General features: G+C 39.9%; 3 protein-coding genes across 4 annotated transcripts; 2 read left to right on the plus strand and 1 right to left on the minus strand.

Moving 5' to 3' along the window:
- The first annotated feature begins 867 nt into the window (after positions 1-867).
- Positions 868-14,427, plus strand: meltf (melanotransferrin). The gene is made up of 16 exons (XM_085775000.1): positions 868-960; positions 2,115-2,269; positions 2,758-2,857; positions 3,435-3,620; positions 3,734-3,890; positions 5,315-5,382; positions 5,473-5,657; positions 6,673-6,838; positions 7,248-7,390; positions 8,280-8,376; positions 8,480-8,674; positions 9,571-9,724; positions 10,266-10,333; positions 10,440-10,624; positions 11,519-11,711; positions 12,409-14,427. The coding sequence occupies exons 1-16, from the start codon at positions 912-914 to the stop codon at positions 12,474-12,476; spliced, it is 2,169 nt and encodes a 722-aa protein (XP_085631126.1). The 5' UTR covers positions 868-911; the 3' UTR covers positions 12,477-14,427.
- Positions 14,428-15,770: 1,343 nt separating this feature from the next.
- Positions 15,771-16,584, minus strand: LOC146989060 (protein NCBP2AS2-like). 2 transcript variants are annotated; one of them, XM_085774998.1, is made up of 2 exons: positions 16,520-16,584; positions 15,771-16,403 (listed from the first exon to the last, which is right to left on the minus strand). In XM_085774998.1, the coding sequence occupies exon 2, from the start codon at positions 16,318-16,320 to the stop codon at positions 16,015-16,017; it is 306 nt and encodes a 101-aa protein (XP_085631124.1). In that variant the 5' UTR covers positions 16,321-16,403; positions 16,520-16,584; the 3' UTR covers positions 15,771-16,014. The 2 variants fall into 2 exon arrangements, with proteins under 2 accessions (XP_085631124.1, XP_085631125.1); XM_085774999.1 differs by having other exon boundaries at positions 15,771-16,401; positions 16,524-16,560.
- A 1,309-nt stretch (positions 16,585-17,893) lies between these two features.
- Positions 17,894-20,057, plus strand: fkbp2 (FKBP prolyl isomerase 2). The gene is made up of 2 exons (XM_085774997.1): positions 17,894-18,488; positions 19,622-20,057. Exon 1 carries the CDS (start codon positions 18,030-18,032, stop codon positions 18,450-18,452), a length of 423 nt encoding a protein of 140 aa, XP_085631123.1. The 5' UTR covers positions 17,894-18,029; the 3' UTR covers positions 18,453-18,488; positions 19,622-20,057.
- The last annotated feature ends 138 nt before the right edge of the window (positions 20,058-20,195 follow it).

The following is a 20,195-nucleotide window of genomic DNA, read 5'->3' on the forward strand; positions in this document are numbered from 1 at the left end:
AATGACCACAATCAACCGTCCTGAAATCCGATGCACGTTGTTTGACACCGGCGATGGCAGAGGTCAAACCAAACCAGTGGTGCCCAACACAGCTTGTCACAGTTGTTTACAGTTTAGTTTAATACGTTTACTGTTGGAGCTTCAAGTACATGCTTATATTTGTATGTTTTTACTGAAGCATCATTTTAAATGCACTTTTATTTGTCATTTTTTACATGGTGGTATTGGTATCTTCTTCATCTACCACATGTACTTTAACACCAACTTCACTTCACTTTACTTTATTTAGGAATGTTATTTTGAGGATGAGGTGATTCAGCCTGGTGGTGAGATTTCACCATCTTCCTTAATCTGTTCAAGACATTTTCAGCCTCAGCGACTCCTGGACGAGGGCGAAGCTGGTAAGGAGAGCAGGTAAACAGCCTCCCTCAGTCTCTGCTCCCAGCAGCCAGAGCACTGACTCACTGACCAATGGGCTCACTGTGTTGGCAGGAATCTCCTCTTTCCCTTTGGCCATCAGTGGAAAATCACCACAGTAGTAGAGTAGAGGAGTGAGGGGAAAGCAGAGGTGCGGTCCTGACTCTAAAAGAGCCCTCTGTCCGAGCTTTGGCCTCCAGCCAGGCAGCAGCAGCAGAGACGTGTCAGACCTGATACACACCAGGGACGCACACTTCATAAACTCTACACTGAGCTTCAAATCCTCGAGCTGAGAGTCTTGTGATTCCTGAATGGCACCTTGTAGATGACCACGCAGTAAATCAGTGAAAGCACAACCTCCTCTGAGCTTCACACGAGGACTTTAAGCCACAGACAGACTTTGGACTTTGGACCCCAGAGTCGTCATATAAAGTAGCAGAGAGACGAAGGGGGAACTATTTTACCTGTCAGAGGGAGGACGAGAGAAGGAAGCCATGGCCATGTGGAGGACAGCGGCAGCTCTAGTGCTGATAGCACATGTTGGTAAGAACGGCTTTATTACATCTACAAAGTATCTGTGTTTCTGTTTTACTTTTGCACCTGCATTTTTTTAAAATTAATAGTTCATTTCAGGTCTTTGTCTCTGAAGAAACTTTTTTTTTTTTGCAACATGGTAGCAAAAAACACAAGGAACTTAAACACAGAAAAGAGTGAAGACAGTAAAAGAGTTGGCACAATACATTTAACCAATTAAACAAAGGGATATTGATTTTTTTATTTAGGTCTTTATGTGTGTGCAAGTTAAATCACTTGTCCCTTGTGTTAAAATTCATATAAGACACAAATGAGAGAGTTGGATGAGCGTTTAGGAGCGACACTCAAATGTAAATGAAGAGCAAATGGTCTGAACATAACACAACATTCAACGTAATACTAATTATACATAATCAGCTGTTTGAACTTGTTTTCTCAAGTTCAGTAACTACAGTTTCAAAAGTCATGAGACGACTTTGAACTAATTATTCAAATTCAGTTCAGTTCACTCCTTAACACTTCAATCAAGTTTAAAAATATTTTCTTTTATTTTCAACAGAGATTTCAAGCTTTATTAAGTCTTGGATCATTTTTATAGAGGAACTTTCAGAGCAAATCGATTTTATGATGAGGCTGCCTTTCTGTGTTTCACCAGATGTTTGCAGAAATAGTTTAATGACCACAATCAACCGTCCTGAAATCCGATGCACGTTGTTTGGCAGAGGTCTCAAACCAAACCAGTTGTGCCCAACACAGCTTGTCACAGTTATTTACAGTTTAGTTTTAATATGTTTACTGTTGGAGCTTCAAGTACATGCTTATATTTATATTGAGAGAGTTGGATGAGCGTTTAGGAGCGAAGACTTAATGAGAAATGTTATATTTCTTATAAAAGTCAAGCATTTTACATGAACTTAAAAGTAAAGGCACAACTTTCAGGTTGGGAAGAACTTTAACTTGAACAGTTGGTGCAGTTGAAATGACAAAAGATTACTAAATGGGCCCATAGGTCTTTGAGGCCCCGGCCCTCATTTGTAAAAGAGGCACAAAATGACCACAAAGAGAAAACCAGGATGTTTCTGTTAAACACTCGATGCTGTCTTCATCAACCACTTGTTGGATCATTGTAATAACTGAACTGTTTCTGTCTCTGTCTCTCTCAGTGTTTGGTCAGAACACCATCAGATGGTGCACCATCTCAGAAAACGAGCAGAGGAAATGTCAGGCCATGTCGGAGGCTTTCGCCCACGTCTCCATCCGTCCGTCTCTTGGCTGTGTCAACGGCCAGACAATGGAGGGCTGCGTTCAGAAGCTGCAGGTTGGTTTTGATAATGAAATGGTTTAAACTCGTTGAACTTAATAGTGTTTGTTGTCCCTATATCATCACTGTTAACACTGTAGATTCATGTTGATCATTATATTGCATTTTAAATTTCCTTATCTATTCTCTCTGTATCAGCCAGGACAGCAGGGAACTCATTAAAAGCTAATCTATCACTCAGACATGGCAGAACACACAATCAGGTTTCAGATAACTCAGGCCATATGGAAAGTTGCAGTAAACATCTTAACAGGTGATGCAGTTCAGTTATCAGGCCGGTTTATGGCGACCACAAACGGGAGGATTTCTGATCTGTGACCAGGACGTCCTGATTTACAGAAGCTGCAAATAAAACAAAATAATGCATCATAAATTTTACTCAGTAGCCTCCCTAAATGTTTTTTTTTATCATCACAAGGCCACAGATGAGCTACAACAAACTTTTAACACTTTATTTCTCCTTGTTTTATGCTTTGTCTCTGCAGAATAAAGAAGCTGATGCCTTGTCCATATTTTCCAAAGACATCTACAACCTGGGGAAGACGGCCTCCTTCAAGATGGCTGCCGCCGAATCAAAGGCTGATGGTAAGATTCAACGATAATATCTAATCGGAAATCGCATTGTTTGATGATGACGGGGAACATGATGGTCAGAGTTGCTGCTGTACTGTTATGTGTGATGATGCTCATTGAGCATTGTTTCCAAATGTGTTGATGAGGATGTCGTTTTTAATATTTAGTTCATCTGGAAAATACCAAATTATGTTATACTGTCTTCTTCAATCTTTGGTCTTCATTAGAACTGACATTAATGTTTTCTTTTCTGTCATAAAAAAACAACTTGTGGCTCGTTATTTCTTGTCAAATTTCCTTTTCTTTCTTCTTTTTTTTTTCTACAGTACATAACTCCATTCCCTTGTTTCTCCCTCATATTCTGCTGATTCTCCACTTGCGATGACACATTAGCTCAGTGTAATCTTGTAGTTCATCATAGATAACACAGCAGCTCTGATTTATCACCTCCTATAATCTCTTCACAGAACAGGACTGATAGTCTGTACTTTGATCTGGGTCTTCCCTGATAATAACATGTTACTGTGCAACTGTCTAATGTCCCAGTGTCACACGTGTGTTGTTAACACCAGTGCTGCTGTTGCCTCAGGTACTGGTGCCGTCTACTACGCGGTAGCCGTGGTGAAGAAAGCAAACTCTGCTATCAACATCAACAACCTGGCAGGAAGAAATACCTGCCACACTGGGAAAGGCCGAACAGCCGGCTGGAACATGCCTTTGGGATACTTCATAGACCAGGGTTACATGTCTGTGATGGGCTGCGACGTCTCACAGGGTAGGACGAATGCACATACACTCAATTGCACACATAAATCCTTCTGAAGCTGCAGAGAGAGGCATCTGTGATTATATATATGTGTGTGTGTGTGTGTGTGTGTTTGCCATCAGGCGTGGCAGATTTCTTCAATAAGAGCTGCATCCCCGGAGCAAACACGGTTGAAGATCCTCCAGCTCTGTGTGCGCTGTGTGCAGGAGATGCCTCTGGAAATCACAAATGTGAGAAGACCGACAAGGAGAAATACTACAGCTATGAAGGCGCTTTCAGGTAGCACACATTCATACTGCAATACTCTAGAGAAATGTACAGTGGCATGCAAAAGTTTGGGCACCCTGGTCAAACAGTTGTGGAAAATTATCTCTAAAAGGCATAAAGTTACAGATGACACACGCAAATGACGTCACCCTTTGTTAGACGTGACTGACGACGCTGACTAATCACCATAACAACCGGCCCGTTACATCTTTAAATTTTAAACAATATCTTTTCTTCTTTTCTTTGGAAACTATCACAGCGTGTAAATAGTAAATATATCTTGCAGGCTGCTGCTTTGTTTCCCTTTTTCACTCTAAAATTGTAGAAAACAAACAAACAAAAATAATACACTGATATTGGTTAAAATATTGCAAAAGAGTGTTTCATGTTTGACTTTATGCCTTTTGGAGATCACTCAAATAGTTTACCAAAAAATGAAATTCAGTCATTAGCGACTCACCCTCATGCTGATGAATACTCCGGAGTAGTTTTTTATTTCTCAAAGTACATCTGGAGACCCATGAGGCTGGTTCGTAGTCCAACGAAATCCTTATATGAGAGCCAATAGCGCCCGACACAGTCCATAAAACTACACAAAAAACATTTAATATTCCTCCATACTGCTCGTCTGCTGCAATCCAAGTGTCCTGAAGGGATCCAGAGTTACTCGAAACAACGTAATTTAGGATATTTTTTACAGGTTTAACAGTCCTGTATAGCGCTTTGACATTAACGCACATGAATGTCAGAGCGCACCCCAGGCAAATTCAATACAAGACTGTTTAGGCTGTAAAAATGTCCTAAATTACGTTGTTTCTAGTAAACTCTGGACTATATCCCTTCAGGACACTTGGATGGATGGTGGACGAGCGGAATATTTCATGGTTTTTGTGTAATTTTATGGACCTGTTTGTGTCGGGCGCTATTGACTCTCATAAGGATTTCGTTGGACAACAAACCGGCCTCCCGGGTCTCCAGATGCACTTTGAGGAATAAAAAACTACTCCTGAGTATTCATCAGCATGAGGGTGAGTGAGTCAATAATGACTGAATTTCATTTTTTGGTGAACTATTCCTTTAAGGCGTTTCTTCCTCTTAGTTTTATACCTTTAGATATGAAGTTATGCTGCTGATCCTGTGTAACAAAGTAATGAAGAAGTCCATTTGTGGTGGTTCTTGTCTAACAACACAGGACAATTAGAGTATTCATCAGTATGAGGGTGAGTCAGTAATGACTGAATTTCATTTTTTGATGAACTTTTCCTTTAACTGTCCACATTAACAAAAAGTTTTGAGCAGAACGAGTGCCCAAACTTTTGCATGCCACTGTATGTACATGAAGAATGCATGTGTTTTTTGTTTTTGTTAACTTCAACACTTTTCTAGATTCCTTCTTTTCCCAGTTTAAGCAGCTTTCACTGTGCGTTTCTCTGTAGATGTATGGCTGAAGGTGCAGGAGAGGTGGCCTTCATCAAACACACCACCGTGGAGGAGAACACTGATGGTAATGTCTTAGCGATGGATGAACACTGATCCGGTGGTTATGTGTAGCTGTGTGGTCAAAGTTTGTTAACCAGGTCTTGTTTCTCACCAGGCAAAGGCCCGTCGTGGGCAGCGGCACTGAAGTCGTCTGATTACGAGCTGTTGTGTCGCGACGGCACCAGAGCTCCGGTCACTCAGTGGAAAACATGTCACCTGGTCCGGGTCCCGTTCCGCGGCATCGTGGTCGGCGATCACGTCACTCCCTCTGTGGTGTTCAGCATGCTGACCCAGGGGCTGGTACGTTTGACAGCTCACACACCCAAGATCAACAACATCACCCCACTAGTGTTTCCTGTCACCTGTCCCACATCCCCTGATATTTGAAAATAGACATTTAATATTGTCTGAACCATTTTATCTCATGTGTAGTCTTCTCAATAAATTCCAAATTAAGAGCTTTAAATTTTTAAATCACAATAAAGCAATGTCCTCACAAAGTTTCTATAGCAGCTCTACAAACTGATCATTTTAATGTCACTGAACTGAAACTTTGCACACTTTTAAAGTGATAGTTCAACATTTTGGCAAATTGGCCCATTGCCATGATCCCTAATAGTCATAGCAGTAGGTTCGTTACCTTTATTTGTCGGTGCAAGTCTCTGCATTTGCCTTGAAAACAACTGTTTCGTAATGTTACGTTATTATCTCATAGTGTGGTGAATGTGCAGGTCACAACTCGTCCATGAGAGCGTTTTGGAGTTGTTGGATTTGATGAGTTTGATGAGGGAAACCCAGAAATCCCATTAGCCTCCGTAGCGTAGCTCTGAGCAGCTCGCGGCTCTGCTCCGCCGTTCTAAAAACAGCTTGCACCGCCACTGACAAATAAAGGTAACAAAGGATTATGGCAATGGGCCAATTTGCCAAAATGTTGAACTATCCCTTTAAAGGAGCCATGTTTTCGTATCAGTACATAGTCAACATTAGCATTAAAAGCTGTTTACTTACCAGTCCAGATAATGTGCATAAATTGCAACAGCATTTGAGATTCCTCTTGTCCACATTCACTTCAAAGCTGACATTCCCAGACAAAAACACTAATGAGGATGTTTTAAAATACAGTTTTAATCTGTATTAGCGCCCCAAACTGTCCATGTGTGATGTCATAAGACTAATAATCATGTTTGATCATTCTTGTATGCAGGCTATGGTCACCCTTAGACAGCCAAAATTGTCTTAAACCTCATTAACCTCTGTTAAATGTGATAATGCATTTTCACAGTGAGGTTAATAAAGTGTCACTTCCTGTCTGCAGGAGAAGTCGGGATTCTCCATGTTTTCATCTGCGTCGTTTGGAGGAGGAACCTTACTGTTCTCTGAGTCCTCCACCACGTTTCAACCGGCCGAGTCAGAAGACCACAAGGCCTGGATGGGTCGTCAATACTACAATGCTCTGAAGGCCATGGACTGTAAAGCAGAGAGTAAGACCACTGCTATCTGATGCATATTCAACATTCAACATGTGTATTTCACTATTTCTGAAAAAACTAATGCAGAGTTTGCTCCACGATTACTAGACTATTTCTATGTCTGTTATTTGTATTACTCTTAGCAACATCTATGTTAACCATGTACACCTCATTACTGTAAATGTCACACTTTCACAGTAAAATACTTAAATGCTGTTAGCTTTTTCTCTAGTTAATAATAATAAAAAAGGTTTAAATCAGTAAGGCATGGTGAAATGTGAGTACCTTGTAAATCAGGGTTTGACTCATTCATATATTTCTGTATCTTAAATAGGAAACACACCTCCTCATCCATCAGTATTTCTTTCCTTTTTTTATTTAGGCTATTTACCACTCACCTGTCTTTCTCTAAATATCCCAGGTACCCTGCGGTGGTGTGTGCTGTCCAGCGGTGAGCAGCAGAAGTGTGCTGACATGGCCACGGCCTTCCAGAGTAAAGGTCTGACTCCGAACATCAAGTGTGTCTACGGGAACTCTGTGGACGACTGCTTGAACAAAATCAAGGTGACTCACAGCTGCCTCCTCCACAACTGCTCCACTGATAAATAGTTTTAGCTATAGTTTTCTTTTCTTTTTTGTCTTTGAGGCTGAGACTGATATTTATGTTCAAGAGTTTAGGTTCAATACTCAGAAAATGTTATGACATCAACTTACATGCTGATGTTGAGTAATGATTACCAGGTTATTGATTTAACTTGTTAGCATGCTAGTTAACACTGAGCCAAATGAAAACCACAAATATCAACCTGCTGATGGCACAAGTTGGAAAATCAGGGCACCACCCATGGATGTATATGATCCATGGCACCACTGAATTCATTAGGAATCATCCTCTGGGGATCATGAATGTCTTAAGTATAATTAAAGGGATAGTTCATCATTTTGGCAAATTGACCCATTGCCATAATCCCTATAGTCATAACCATAGATACGATTATTATTATATAGGGATAGAGTTGTTTTAGAAGTAAATTCATGCAAACAAGCTGATGTGCTGTGCCTTCACGGGCAGTTTTTCAGCAAGCAGTCTCTGCATTTGCCTTGAAAACAACTGTTTCGTAATGTTAGATTATTATCTCATAGTGTGGTGAATGTGCAGGTCACAACTTGTCCATGAGAGCGTTTTGGAGTTGTTGGATTTGATGAGTTTGGGGGAAACCAAGAAATCCCATTAGCCTCCGTAGCGTAGCTCTGAGCAGCTCGCTGCTCTGCTCCGCCGTTCTAAAAATAGCTTGCACCGACAATTAAAGGTAACGAACCTACTCCTAAAACTATAGGGACTATGGCAATGGGAGCATCAACACTTACTCATGAGAACCAAGCCAAAAGACAAACTGATATGTATATTTCCAGCTGTTCTCAGTCTGTGCTCTCCTGTTTCACTCTGGTGCAGAACAACGAGGCCGATGCCATCACTCTGGACGGAGGTTACATCTACACAGCAGGCAAAGACTACGGCCTCGTCCCTGCGACGGCAGAGAGCTACACAGGTAGAAACACAAAAAACAAAAACACCACCTCTGCCTCATCGTTCTGGATTCAAACTCACACACATTCATCATTTTCATTTTATCCTTTTTCTTTTGTCTCCAGAGGACCGTGATGGCTCCATGTACTACGCAGTCGTGGTGGTAAAAAAGACTAGCTATGACATCCGTAACCTTGACGACCTGCGTGGCCGCCGCTCCTGTCACACCGGATACGGTCGCACCGCTGGCTGGAATGTTCCCGTGGCAGCGCTGATAGAGAAAGGCCTGATCACCCCACAGCAGTGTGAGATACCCAAAGGTCAGTGGGGTGTTGGCGTGTGTGAGTGTCAGTGAGTGTGACGGAGGCGGCAGGCGACCAGAAAATATTTAGACTTTAGACTTTTAGACAGGGACAAAATACATATATTTTTTAATTGATTAGTCTGCTGATTACTTTTCCAAAAAAATCTAAAAGTTATGTTAAAATGCGTGTTTTGATTCCACCACCACCACCAGTCCTTTCAATTGTCAAATAAAAGCAAAATACCAAAAAACAAAACAAAAAAAGTGTAAGAGTTAATCTAGATGTCTGAACCTGAGGTCAAATGTTGTTGTTTTTTATCATTTATTTAATGGAAACAGGCAATAACATACACAATTTCTAAACTGACAATACACTGACCGAAAACAGACAAACAGAAAGCAAAGGACAGAACAAACCTGACGTAAAGCGGGACCAAAACAGGACAGAAAAGTAAAAAAGAAAAAGGGATGTGAAACTACTAAAATTAAATTAACAGTCAAACGTACGTTTTTCCCATTTTTTTGTTATGCATTTTTACCTTATCTTGATTTGTTGCGATCATTTTTTCCAAAGGAAATTGGCGTCGCACTTTATTTCTAAAAAAAAAATTCAAATTCAAAACTGTTTTTGTTTGGGTAATGATCATGTTTACAATCTGCGGCCGTTTTGTATCCAGAACTCCCAACAAAATATTTAGTGGTGTAAATTCAAAATTAATCTTTTTGGGTCTTAGCGACTTTTGGTAAAATTATTTGGTGGTTTCGATGCTGTTTGTAGAGGTTAACATGAGTTTGATTTTACAATAACATGTGAACATGCTGCATCACCCACTACTGTATGTATATTTGTATACAATGTATTGTGTCCATTGTTTGACTTTCCTGTTTCCCGTCTTCTCCCATGATGCTCAGCGGTGGGCGGGTTCTTCAAGCAGAGCTGTGTCCCAGGCGCCAATCAGGCTGGTTTCCCCAGCAACCTGTGCGACCTGTGTGTGGGAGACAGCGCAGGAAGTTCCAAGTGTGAGAAGGGAAAAGACCGGTACGATGGATACGACGGTGCATTCAGGTACTGAAACACTGAAACACCACAAACCAACCACTGCCCCTCACGAGGATAACATGTCAGCATCTCCAATATTTATTTTAATGACATCTATACCAGTTTTTTTATATTACATTTTTACATTTTACGTTTTACTGTCCCTTTTTTAAAGTTTTTACACAGTGGACGCTCTAAATACTACACCACCGATAATCTCAGGTCTAAGCAATAAGAAGTGCTGTGATATTTAATTTTGTAGGATTGTTGAATTCATCCAAGAGTTCACATAGAAACTTGAAACTGAAATGTAATTGTTGCTGATTGTTCTGTCAGTTTTCACAGGACTGTAGTCTTGTACGTAGATGCTTCTTACTAAAACATAGGCTACTGTACCTCGGGAATTGCAGTTGATTTTTTCATTAAGCTTTTATGACTTTTACCAATGAACTGATTATTTTTCCTGTAAACTTACTCAGCTTTTATAAAGCGCTGAGCCCCTAAAAATAGAAAACCTACTTGTATGTGTACTGCACTCTTCACTCTTCATGTCTATCTGTACATTCAGGTGTATGGCGAAAGGAGACGGAGACGTGGCCTTTGTCAAACACTCTACTGTCTTCCAAAACACCGATGGTGAGAGAAGCAGATGCTTTTAGATTTTCACAGTTTTTGTTTTTTGGGGGGCTGGGTCTTAAGAACAGTTTTAACCCACCTGACTGTGTTGTTGTGTTGACTCCAGGTAATGGTGAATCCTGGGCTACAGATCTCCTCTCCTCAGATTTCCAGCTGCTCTGCTCTCAGGGCTCTAAAGCCGAGGTCACACAGTACAAACACTGTAACCTGGCCAGAGTCCCCTCCCATGCTGTGATGGTACGGCCTGGCACCAACATCCACGACATCTACGGACTCCTGGACCACGCTCAGGTAAGAGTCTCCTTCATACTGACAAGAAACTGTTGGAAGATATGAAATCCTTCAGAATAAAAGTCATCTGACATCTGAGTGTCAACATTTAGCTGCTAAAAATATGTGAAGAAATGAAAAAATGTGCTGTGTTGGTAGACAAGAACCAGTACAAGTGGACTTCAACACTTTGTTACACAGGATCAACAGCATAACTTACTGTCTAAAAGTCTAACTAGGAGGAAGAAAAGTCTGAAGTCCAACTCAGTGTTTGTTAAATAAAACATGTTTTACTTCCTGTTAAAACACCAAAGCGGTAACACTTTATTTTAAGGGGTCCTTGTTCCTGTGTAACTACCTAATTAATTACAGTGTAATTACCTATGTAACCGTATGTAATAACATGTACTTACATTGTAAATACATAGTGTATTTTGGTGTACTTACAGGTCCTTGTTACACTTGTAATAAGAAATGCCAAAGTGGCCTCTCTCTTTGCACAAGCATTCTATTACAAGTGTAACAAGGACCTGTAAGTACACCAAAATACACTATGTATTTACAATGTAAGTACATGTTATAACATACGGTTACATATGTAATTACACTGTAATTAATTAGGTAGATACACAGGAACAAGGACCCCTTAAAATAAAGTGTTACCTACAAAGATATAGTGAAATAACTGAAAAATAAAAATGCCCATTTATATTATCCATTGATTAATTCTCAGGAATGTATTATGAATTAAGGTGCACACTACTTGTTAATCATGTCTCCAATCATAAACAGTAAGATATAGTGTCTTTGTTGAGTCTAGTTAATCTCATTCTGACCAGTAACTAAATAAATAGATATGAACTTTTACTGTTTCAGAGTTTTGACATATCTCCTTATCTCCTCTCTTCACTGTAGAAGCACTTCAGCAGCGACACCGGCTCTGCCTTCAGGATGTTTGACTCAACGGCTTATCAGGGCACAGACCTCATCTTCAAAGACTCCACCGTCCGCCTGGTGGGCATCGCTGACAGGAAGACCTACCAGGAGTGGCTGGGACAGGGCTACATGGACTCTCTGGTGGAGCTGGAGTGTAATTCATCTGCTGCAGGTAGGATATGCATCAGTTTAAAGGGATAGTTCACTCAAAATTGAAATTTCACCCTCATGTCGACTAAGGGCTGGGAGAAGTTTCAGAGTTATCCGTGGCTTCTCTGAGTTACAGCAGGGCTCCGTGCAGCATATGACGGTTGCAAATGGATACCACTTTTCTTCGTAACAAAAAGACACACCAAAAAACATCCAAATACCTCCATGCTGCTCGTATGTAATGTCCATCTTGTATTGAAGCCCCGAAATGCGAAACTGATTGATTTGCGCCGGCGTCAGTAATCGTCCAGGACCAGGAAGAGGAGCTTCCGCTGCAAACAAGCTTGAAATACAGACTTATTTAATTTTTTTCGGAACAATTTCGCATTTCGGGGCTTCAATACAAGACGGACATTACAGACGACCACTATGGAGGTATTTGGATGTTTTTTGGTGTGTCTTTTTGTTATGAAGAAAAGTGGGATCCATTTGCACTGCTACACCGAGACCCCCTGTAACTCAGAGAAGCCACGGAGGACTCTGAAACTTCTCCCAGTCCTTAGTTGACATGAGGGTGAGTAGATAATGAGTGCAATTTGAATTTTGGGTGAACTATCCTTTTAATATGCACTATGATGAAGTGACTAATTGCAACCTTCACTATTCCCTGAGGACGTTACCTTCTCTGATATTTCACGGTGTCTCTCCTTCTGTTCCAGTGACGTCGTCTGCGTGGCTGATGCTCATGGCTCTGCTCAGCTTCATGCTGACCAACGTCTGGATGTAAAAGCGCATCCTTCCCTCTTTCCCCTACTCCTTTCCTCAGCCCTTCTTTCTGATCCACTCCTCCTCCCCCCTACCTTTGGTGTTTTATGGTAAAATTGCATATCTTCTTCCTGATTGTATGATATTTGAATGTACTGAATGAGAGGATGGCATGTTGGAGCCGCCTTTGGATTTAAAATGTTGCTACTGTCGAGGTAAAAGAAGGATTTGTTCTTAGCGGCAGAGAAAAGTTAGTTTAGAGATGAGAGAAGGTGTCGCGACCACTTTGTTTACTGAGGGTGAGCTGCCATATCAGTGTGTATGCTGCCACCTGTTACATTGCTCTACAGTGGTCGGTGCCTCTCTCTCTCCCCAAAGAACACACAGTCTGATCTTTAAACACCACATGAGCCACAGGTTACGCCTTGACTTCCCTGAAACTTCGTCACTTTTTGAGTTTACTGACGTTTGTCCCAGATTTGATATGTCTGACTTTGAAATTTCTGCCTCCTCCTTGATACAAAGCAGGTGAAACACAGCATTTGTGGAGCTTCCAGGGGAAAAAAAATACGTTATGTTTTTGCAACACTTTGGATAATCCTAGCTTTTATAGGGAATTAGTAAACAGTAGAAGTAGTAGAAAGTAGTTGTAGTCAAAATAGTTACTCTTCAATTTTCACTTTTCAGGAATGTGAGCATTTTATTGAGGTGGATATAAATTTACTCAAATGCACAGTAGATAAATGAGAAAATATGTTTTTTTCTGTTATTCAACCTAAGAAACACTTTACTTTAAGTGCAGTAAAAAAAAAAGGTGGGTAGTTCAACTTTGGACTCATTAATATTCAAATGAACTCACAAAGTCAGCCCAATCTTATTGTTAAATCAGAATATACATTATCACTCTATAACCCCCATGTAACTGATCCCAGGTCAGTTTCTTCAATTTCAAAGGCCTCATGTGTGTGTAGAAGTCAGATTGTTGTCCTGTTCTGCTGCTCTTTGCTCTGTGAGTACTACTAACGGACACGGCCTTGTCTCGGTTCAGGCCGTGCTCCTTGCTATAAGCTAATGCCATATCAGTGAATATGCACTAGTGTTGCCTCCACACAGAGCTGTGCTGGGGATGGTGTGATGATGATGAGTGATTGAGTTTTTATCCATAGGTCTGTCTGCTTCATGTGTTCTCCTCAAATGCTTTCAAATTTTAAAAAAAGGACAAAAATTTTTTTTAATAATAATTGAATTCACACAATGTGACTTAGTAGCCTATTTGTTTGAGCCTGCCTGCAGCTCAACATCCAGATCTTTTTCTGTATAATTCTTTAGCTTCTTTCTTATTTCCGTAGCTAATTTGAAACATTTTTAGTATTTTGGTTTGGACATATATGGAGTGAGTGACTCTAACACACTGGTTTGGGGAGAACACGAAGAACACATCCTTTGGTTTGTGATTAAGAGTGAATGAGTTTTAGTTTTTTGTCTGGAAGGTTTAAGTCTGCAAAGAGATTGTGTCAGTGGAAGAAAGATAACAGGTTTTTAACACTGGTTTATTGGCAAGTGACAATTAAAAGACAATAGCCTATATGTGAATGAATGACTGTTCTGAGCCCTCATGTCTGCCGACCCAAACGACTCACTCCAAAAATGTCTCTTTACTAACTCGAACTAACCAGTTTCCTGTCACAACTACTGTACCTCCTGCTGCTTGATGCTGTTTGAAATTGCTGATTGGATGTGTATTTTCCTATGTTGAGAGATTTATTTTTATATGAAGTTCAGCTGCCATATCAGTGTATATGTACTGACTCATGCTGTCAGAAACTAATGTCTCACCTTCCTTTTAAGAGATTTATTTCTATTTCTAAATGAAATGATATAAGATGTAACTAATATTTAGTTGCCAGGCCAGTGCGCCTGCACAAGTATTACTACATGAAGCTGTTTTCTCTGCTTTTTCAAATGAAATAAAGCTTCTGAATATGCTGCAAAATGAACACTGTTGAGTTTTTATATATCATGCTATTAACTTCTTAAATTCTTTTTATTTATTTGCAATTTCCAACCTCTGATTCAGAGTCATATCATGATCCTTATCATATTAGTCCTTTAACCCATCTGTAATGAAATTAATTGGGAATAAAGTCTTTGGAGATGGCATTTGTTTAAACAATCAAATTATGAGATAAGCCATTATATGTGTTATTAGCTCTTAGTTTTCATATTAGATTGCCTAATTTATAATGCATTATTTGGTTAATCAATCGATGTAATACCAGAACACTGGAAAGAAAGAAAAAAATACCAGCAGTCTTTCCATGAGTCCATGCCTCCATAGTGGCATGTCTTTTCATAAATATGTTTTGTTTTGTCCAATCAACAGATGCTGAGCTAATGAAAATGAGAGTTCTCTCATCTGAAACTGGCAAATGTTTTTAAAAATCACACTACAAAATGAATCATTATATATTTTCATCAACTAATCATTGCACTGAAAAGTAACAGAACATTATATGAACAGTCAGTGGGTCAAGACCAAAAGATGGATCCATCCAGATGTAATAAACTTTGTCCATTCTGGTGTGAGACACGTGCAGTTCAGGGTTTGAAGGTAGATCTGAACACAAACCTGTGCCACTGCAGTGACCACATCTCACTAGGAGTAATAAAACGTCCACTGTTGTTATCTCTACTGACATTATGTTGTAAATTCATCTTCATGTCTGAAGTATGAACTATGAGTTACAACTTGGAAGCAGTGGACTCTGTGAACTTCAGTGTACTACTCCAGTTGATCTGACTCTTCTGTGGCAGCCCTAGGATTTAGCTACAGTTTTTTTGAAAGGCCCTCCTCTTAACACAATTTAATATTTGATTCATAATAATTTGTCATATGTAAAATCTTGAGTGTGTATAAAAATGCAAGTCCATTTGCAGAAATTTGCTTAGCTGTGATATTGGACTATACTAAGCGGCTTCAAAAGCTTGTGGCTTGTGTTATCAAAACACAACAGAGAAACTTTCCCACTCTCACAGATTAATGTGAAAACAGCTGTGACTGTTGAGACATTATAAATTATAATCTTTATTGACATAGAGTGAATTAAATGGTGAATTCACACATCCCTCTATATTTACACATAGTCAGCTGTTAAAATTGATTTGTTTCTCACTAATAACTGAATGAACAGATCAGAAAAAGGTCTTAAGGTCAGGACTGGTGTCCTACTTGACAGACTTTATCAGTGCTGGGTGGAGGTAAGAGGGGAGGGGATGAGGTGTCCCAGGACCTAACATGGTGTCGATCTGTTCATATGTAGGCTATTAACAAAAACATGCACTGTCAACTGATCCGAGTCCAGCGTGAAGCCAGTCCACTTCCTGATGGGTGCAGTTGATCACCACATGTCTAAGGCAGGTTGATGCTTTATTATTTCTCCTTTCATCTCCTTACAGTTTCTTCAACAGGTAGGTAGTCAGGTGAGGTGTTATCATCAGGTGAGGTGTCATCTCAGTAACCACACGACATCCTCACAGGCAGCCCAAGTCTCTCCTCCTCTTCATTTCTTGATCTGTCTGGAGCCGTCTTTCCATCCCTCCTTCACTTCATTCACAAATGTCTCTCGGACTTTCCTGAGGCGTGTGCCCATCTCCCCCAGGTCAGTGGGGGCTTTCCCGGCCTCCTGCTGCACCTGCCGCAGCGTCTGTGACCGCATGACCCGCTGCGACGCGTCCCGGCCGGCTATCTGCGCCTTGGTGATGGCGTAGGCGGTGATCTGGGCCGCCCGGCGAATCGGCCGAGACTCTGCCAGCTTCTCGACCACATGGAGGTTGTTGAGGAGGGAGAACAACAAACGAGAGAGCATTTTTACCCCCGTGTGGTGTTTGTTTATTTCCGGTGTGTTACGACGGTTTGTCCCGTCCACTACCTCTCGTGAAGTTCAGCCCTGTAACGACAACAACATTTAACCTTCGTTAGCCCCGGGTGTTAGCTTTAGCTGTCACGTTAGCGGTGGTTACGGTGTATGTTTCAATTATTTGACTGACAAAGACTTAGTTAGTTAGTTACCTCAGGTGAGCCAGGTGACCTCAGCAGCAGCAGCTCTGGGTGACTAGTGGTCTAGTCGGACTGAGGCGGAAGTTAGTTTCACAAACACAACAAGGAGGACAGCGAACAGCGGCCACTGGTGGTAACCAATAGCTACAGCACAATGGTACATTAGTTCTGGGGATACTTTCAACTAAAATACCCAAATGTAAAATATTTGATTTGATTAAAAATGGGTGTAATTTAGTTATTTCTGGACCCCAACACTTTTTAAGTATGCTTTTCCATTTTTTTTTATCAGAAGGGAATGGTCACTACAATGGTGCATTCAATTCTGGGGATGTTTCAACATAGTTTTCATCATCAATTTTGTTGGTGTTTTCGTGCTTTAAAAAGATCGAAAACAAAATCAACAGTTGTGTCTTAATTCTTATGATACATATTGATTTTTTGCTGTTGAAATAATCAAAATAAAAAAATAATGATGAAAGATGAGAGCGTTATATGTCACCATCTAAACAATCAGTGTCCTAATCTTACATCAGTATCCATGATTGATTTCCCTTTGACCTCATCGGCCAGAATGACCATTTCAATCCCAAGCTTTAGCTCTGACAAGAAAATGTAAACATATTTATAACTTACCGATATCTGAGGGTTATTTGCAAATACATTATTGTCTAATTAATTTAGGTATTGATGTCTGGACCAGTGTAACCAATGGTTACAGGCTCATCTGTGCCGTGTGGATAGATAGATAGATAGATAGATAGATAGATAGATAGATAGATAGATAGATAGATAGATAGATAGATAGATAGATTATTGATCCCAAACTGGGAAATTACAGTTTTATGTTTTATAAAACAGAGAAAGATGTCTTTATTATTATTGTTGTTATTTATTTATCTTTATTATTATTATTAAAAACCACAGACCACTACAAGCATAACCTATGAACCTGAGCCATTCCACCTGTGAAAGTGAGCAAAAACAAAGAAATATTCCTTTTTTTCTTTTTCTTTTTTTTCTTTCTTTCTTTCTTTATTATTATTATTATTATTATTATTATTATTATTATTAATTGTTGTTGTTTTTTAAATTATTATTATTATTATTATTATTATTTTTTTTTTTTATTTATTTTTTTATTTTTTACAAAAATAGAGTTCTAGCCCATCAATATGGTGTTGTACTGATGAAGTTCAGTGTGTGAAGCATGGATGTATTATATCAAAGACGGTTTATCTTTGATTATATTAGAAGCTTGGAATCAGTCCTTTTTTTTTTTCTTTCTAACGAGTGTGAAGCTAACTTCAAAACAAACCGGACGTTTTTTCTGGTAACACCAATGGTTGAAAACAAAACACTTCCGGTCGTATCGTATCCTACGTACTTCCGCTATCAGGAACAGATTTCCTGCTCATTTCCCTTATTCATCCCTCCGAGATTTTCTCACCGAGCGTCGCGCTTGGTGTCTCCATTAAGAAAACTTTACAAGCGGGCTGCAACAAAAAAGCGCAAACCATGCGGGCTTACCTGCTGTTCGCGGTGACGGTGCTGTCGCTGAGCCCCGTGCTGCTGCTGGTGAGCGGCGCCGACAAGAAGAAGCTGCAGATCGGCATCAAGAAGCGAGTGGACAACTGCCCCATCAAGTCCCGCAAGGGAGACGTGCTGAACATGCACTACACGGGCAAGCTGGAGGACGGCACCGAGTTTGATAGCAGCATCCCCCGCGACAGACCCTTCACCTTCACCCTGGGCACCGGGCAGGTGATCAAGGGCTGGGACCAGGGGCTGCTCGGCATGTGCGAGGGCGAGAAGAGGAAGCTGGTCATCCCCTCCGAGCTGGGCTACGGAGACCGGGGAGCCCCCCCCAAGATCCCCGGAGGAGCCACGCTCATCTTCGAAGTGGAGCTGCTGAGCATCGAGAGGCGATCCGATCTCTGATGAGGAGGAAGAGATGATGATGGCGACTATGAAAACGTATGTTATTATTACAAGTGCATTTCCTTTGCATGTAATTTTGTACTTGGTTAGTTATTGTCTAATTATTTAGGGAACTGGACCAGTGGTTACAGGCTCAATGTGCCGTGTAGTTAGTTTTATAAAAATAGAGAAATATTTCTTTCTTTATTATTATTATTATTGTTGTCATTTATTTTTCTTTTTTTTATATTATTATTATTATTATTATTATTATTATTAAAAACCACATCTTTGATCCGATCTTTGATGATGAAGAAGAGATGATGGCAACTATGAAAACGTATGTTATTATTATAGAAAGTGCTTATCCTTTGCATGTAATTTTGTACTTCTACTTTTTATTATAGCCTACTTTCATTTTGCTACATAAGTTTACAATTGAATCGAGTTTTGCATTAAACACTCAAACAGCTTCGGTGCAGAAAACGATTAGGCTACTCACTGTTATGGATGTAAGTTAAGTTTCTACAAGTACCTGTATTATAAGAACTGAAGGTTAATGTTTAGTACATAGACTGTAAAAAGAGGTTTAGTATCGAAATCTTTTAAACCTTTTTTTTTTTTTTTTTAAACTTTGACCTTCTGTTGGTTATAATCATTTTGAGTTTTTGGTTTATTGGCTGAACAAAATGGGCATCATAGAGTTGTCAATTTGGAGAACAGATTTCCTGTGTATGGTCATTTGATTAACGGTTTGCAGTTTTTGTCTCAGTTTCAGAATCATAACACCCCCAGGCAGCATAAAGCAATGGAAATAGGATTAGGCACATCACATACAGGTGCAGAGTGGTTGACAGTGTTTGGCCTCTTGTGAATCTGAAGACCTGGGGATGTTTTGTTGAGCACCTAGTTTAGATACTCTCCTCAGCTGCTATCAGCTGCTGCCAAACACACTAGAAACAGATGTAGAGCTACAAGCAACAGACTGTGAATAAAATGCTGTAAAGCTCAGGTGTTGTACACTGATATACTGAAAATGTATTACTCCTTATTAGAGGTAGCATCAACTAGTGACAATATGGGAAAAAAATGGAATAGAAAACAAGCAACCTCTCTGCAAAACACCTTTTTTCAGGTTTAAATTATTTGTTTTATGATATAAACGTTTAGTACTCTGTGTTTTCTTGCAGGTTCCAGAAGGTGCTGCAGCATCAAGTGGAGATCATCTGACCTCTGATAAAGTCTACATGGAAAATCTGGGAGTAGAGTTGGCACCAACCCCAGCAGAGCTGCTGTCCTCCTTTCACTGGCTTTGCTTATTATGCTCTGATTTATTGGACAGAACTTATTATATGAACAGACACTACTGTATGTCCTTGTAAACCTTAATGGAGCTGAAAGACAGCAGTCAAGCCCAGTTTTTGGCTTATAGAGGGGGTTGATGAAGATGTCACACCCTGCAGTCTCATCTCACTTTTCCTGTCATTTATTTCTGATGTAAAAGTCAAATCTGTAAATTTTTTACAAGATAATTTAGTTTGTTGATTTAGTCAGAAATCAGACGAGTTACATATTGAATTGTTTTGTTCACAATATTTGAATTCTGGTAATAAAATGTTGACTTTATGTGAATCTTTCTGTTTTTTGTTGCTGCTTTTTAAGAAAAGAAAAGAGAACTCCAGTTTAGATAATTTTCTGTGTCATTAAGTGTTCTGGCAATTGTTTCCCCATAAAAGTTAATCTTAATCAATTGACATTTAGAAA

Source organism: Trachurus japonicus, chromosome 4, assembly GCF_045865225.1.
Source record: "Trachurus japonicus isolate A0001 chromosome 4, Traja_1.0".
Lineage (NCBI taxonomy): Eukaryota > Metazoa > Chordata > Actinopteri > Carangiformes > Carangidae > Trachurus > Trachurus japonicus.

Bases quoted from the DNA above. Each gene is read 5' to 3' on its own strand.
- meltf (XM_085775000.1), top strand. From the start codon at position 912: ATGGCCATGTGGAGGACAGCGGCAGCTCTAGTGCTGATAGCACATGTT. The intron at 5,383-5,472 runs GTAATGTCTTAG...GTTTCTCACCAG, and splicing joins CGTGGAGGAGAACACTGATG to GCAAAGGCCCGTCGTGGGCA. The intron at 6,839-7,247 runs GTAAGACCACTG...TAAATATCCCAG, and splicing joins CATGGACTGTAAAGCAGAGA to GTACCCTGCGGTGGTGTGTG.
- LOC146989060 (XM_085774998.1), bottom strand. From the start codon at position 16,320: ATGCTCTCTCGTTTGTTGTTCTCCCTCCTCAACAACCTCCATGTGGTC.
- fkbp2 (XM_085774997.1), top strand. From the start codon at position 18,030: ATGCGGGCTTACCTGCTGTTCGCGGTGACGGTGCTGTCGCTGAGCCCC.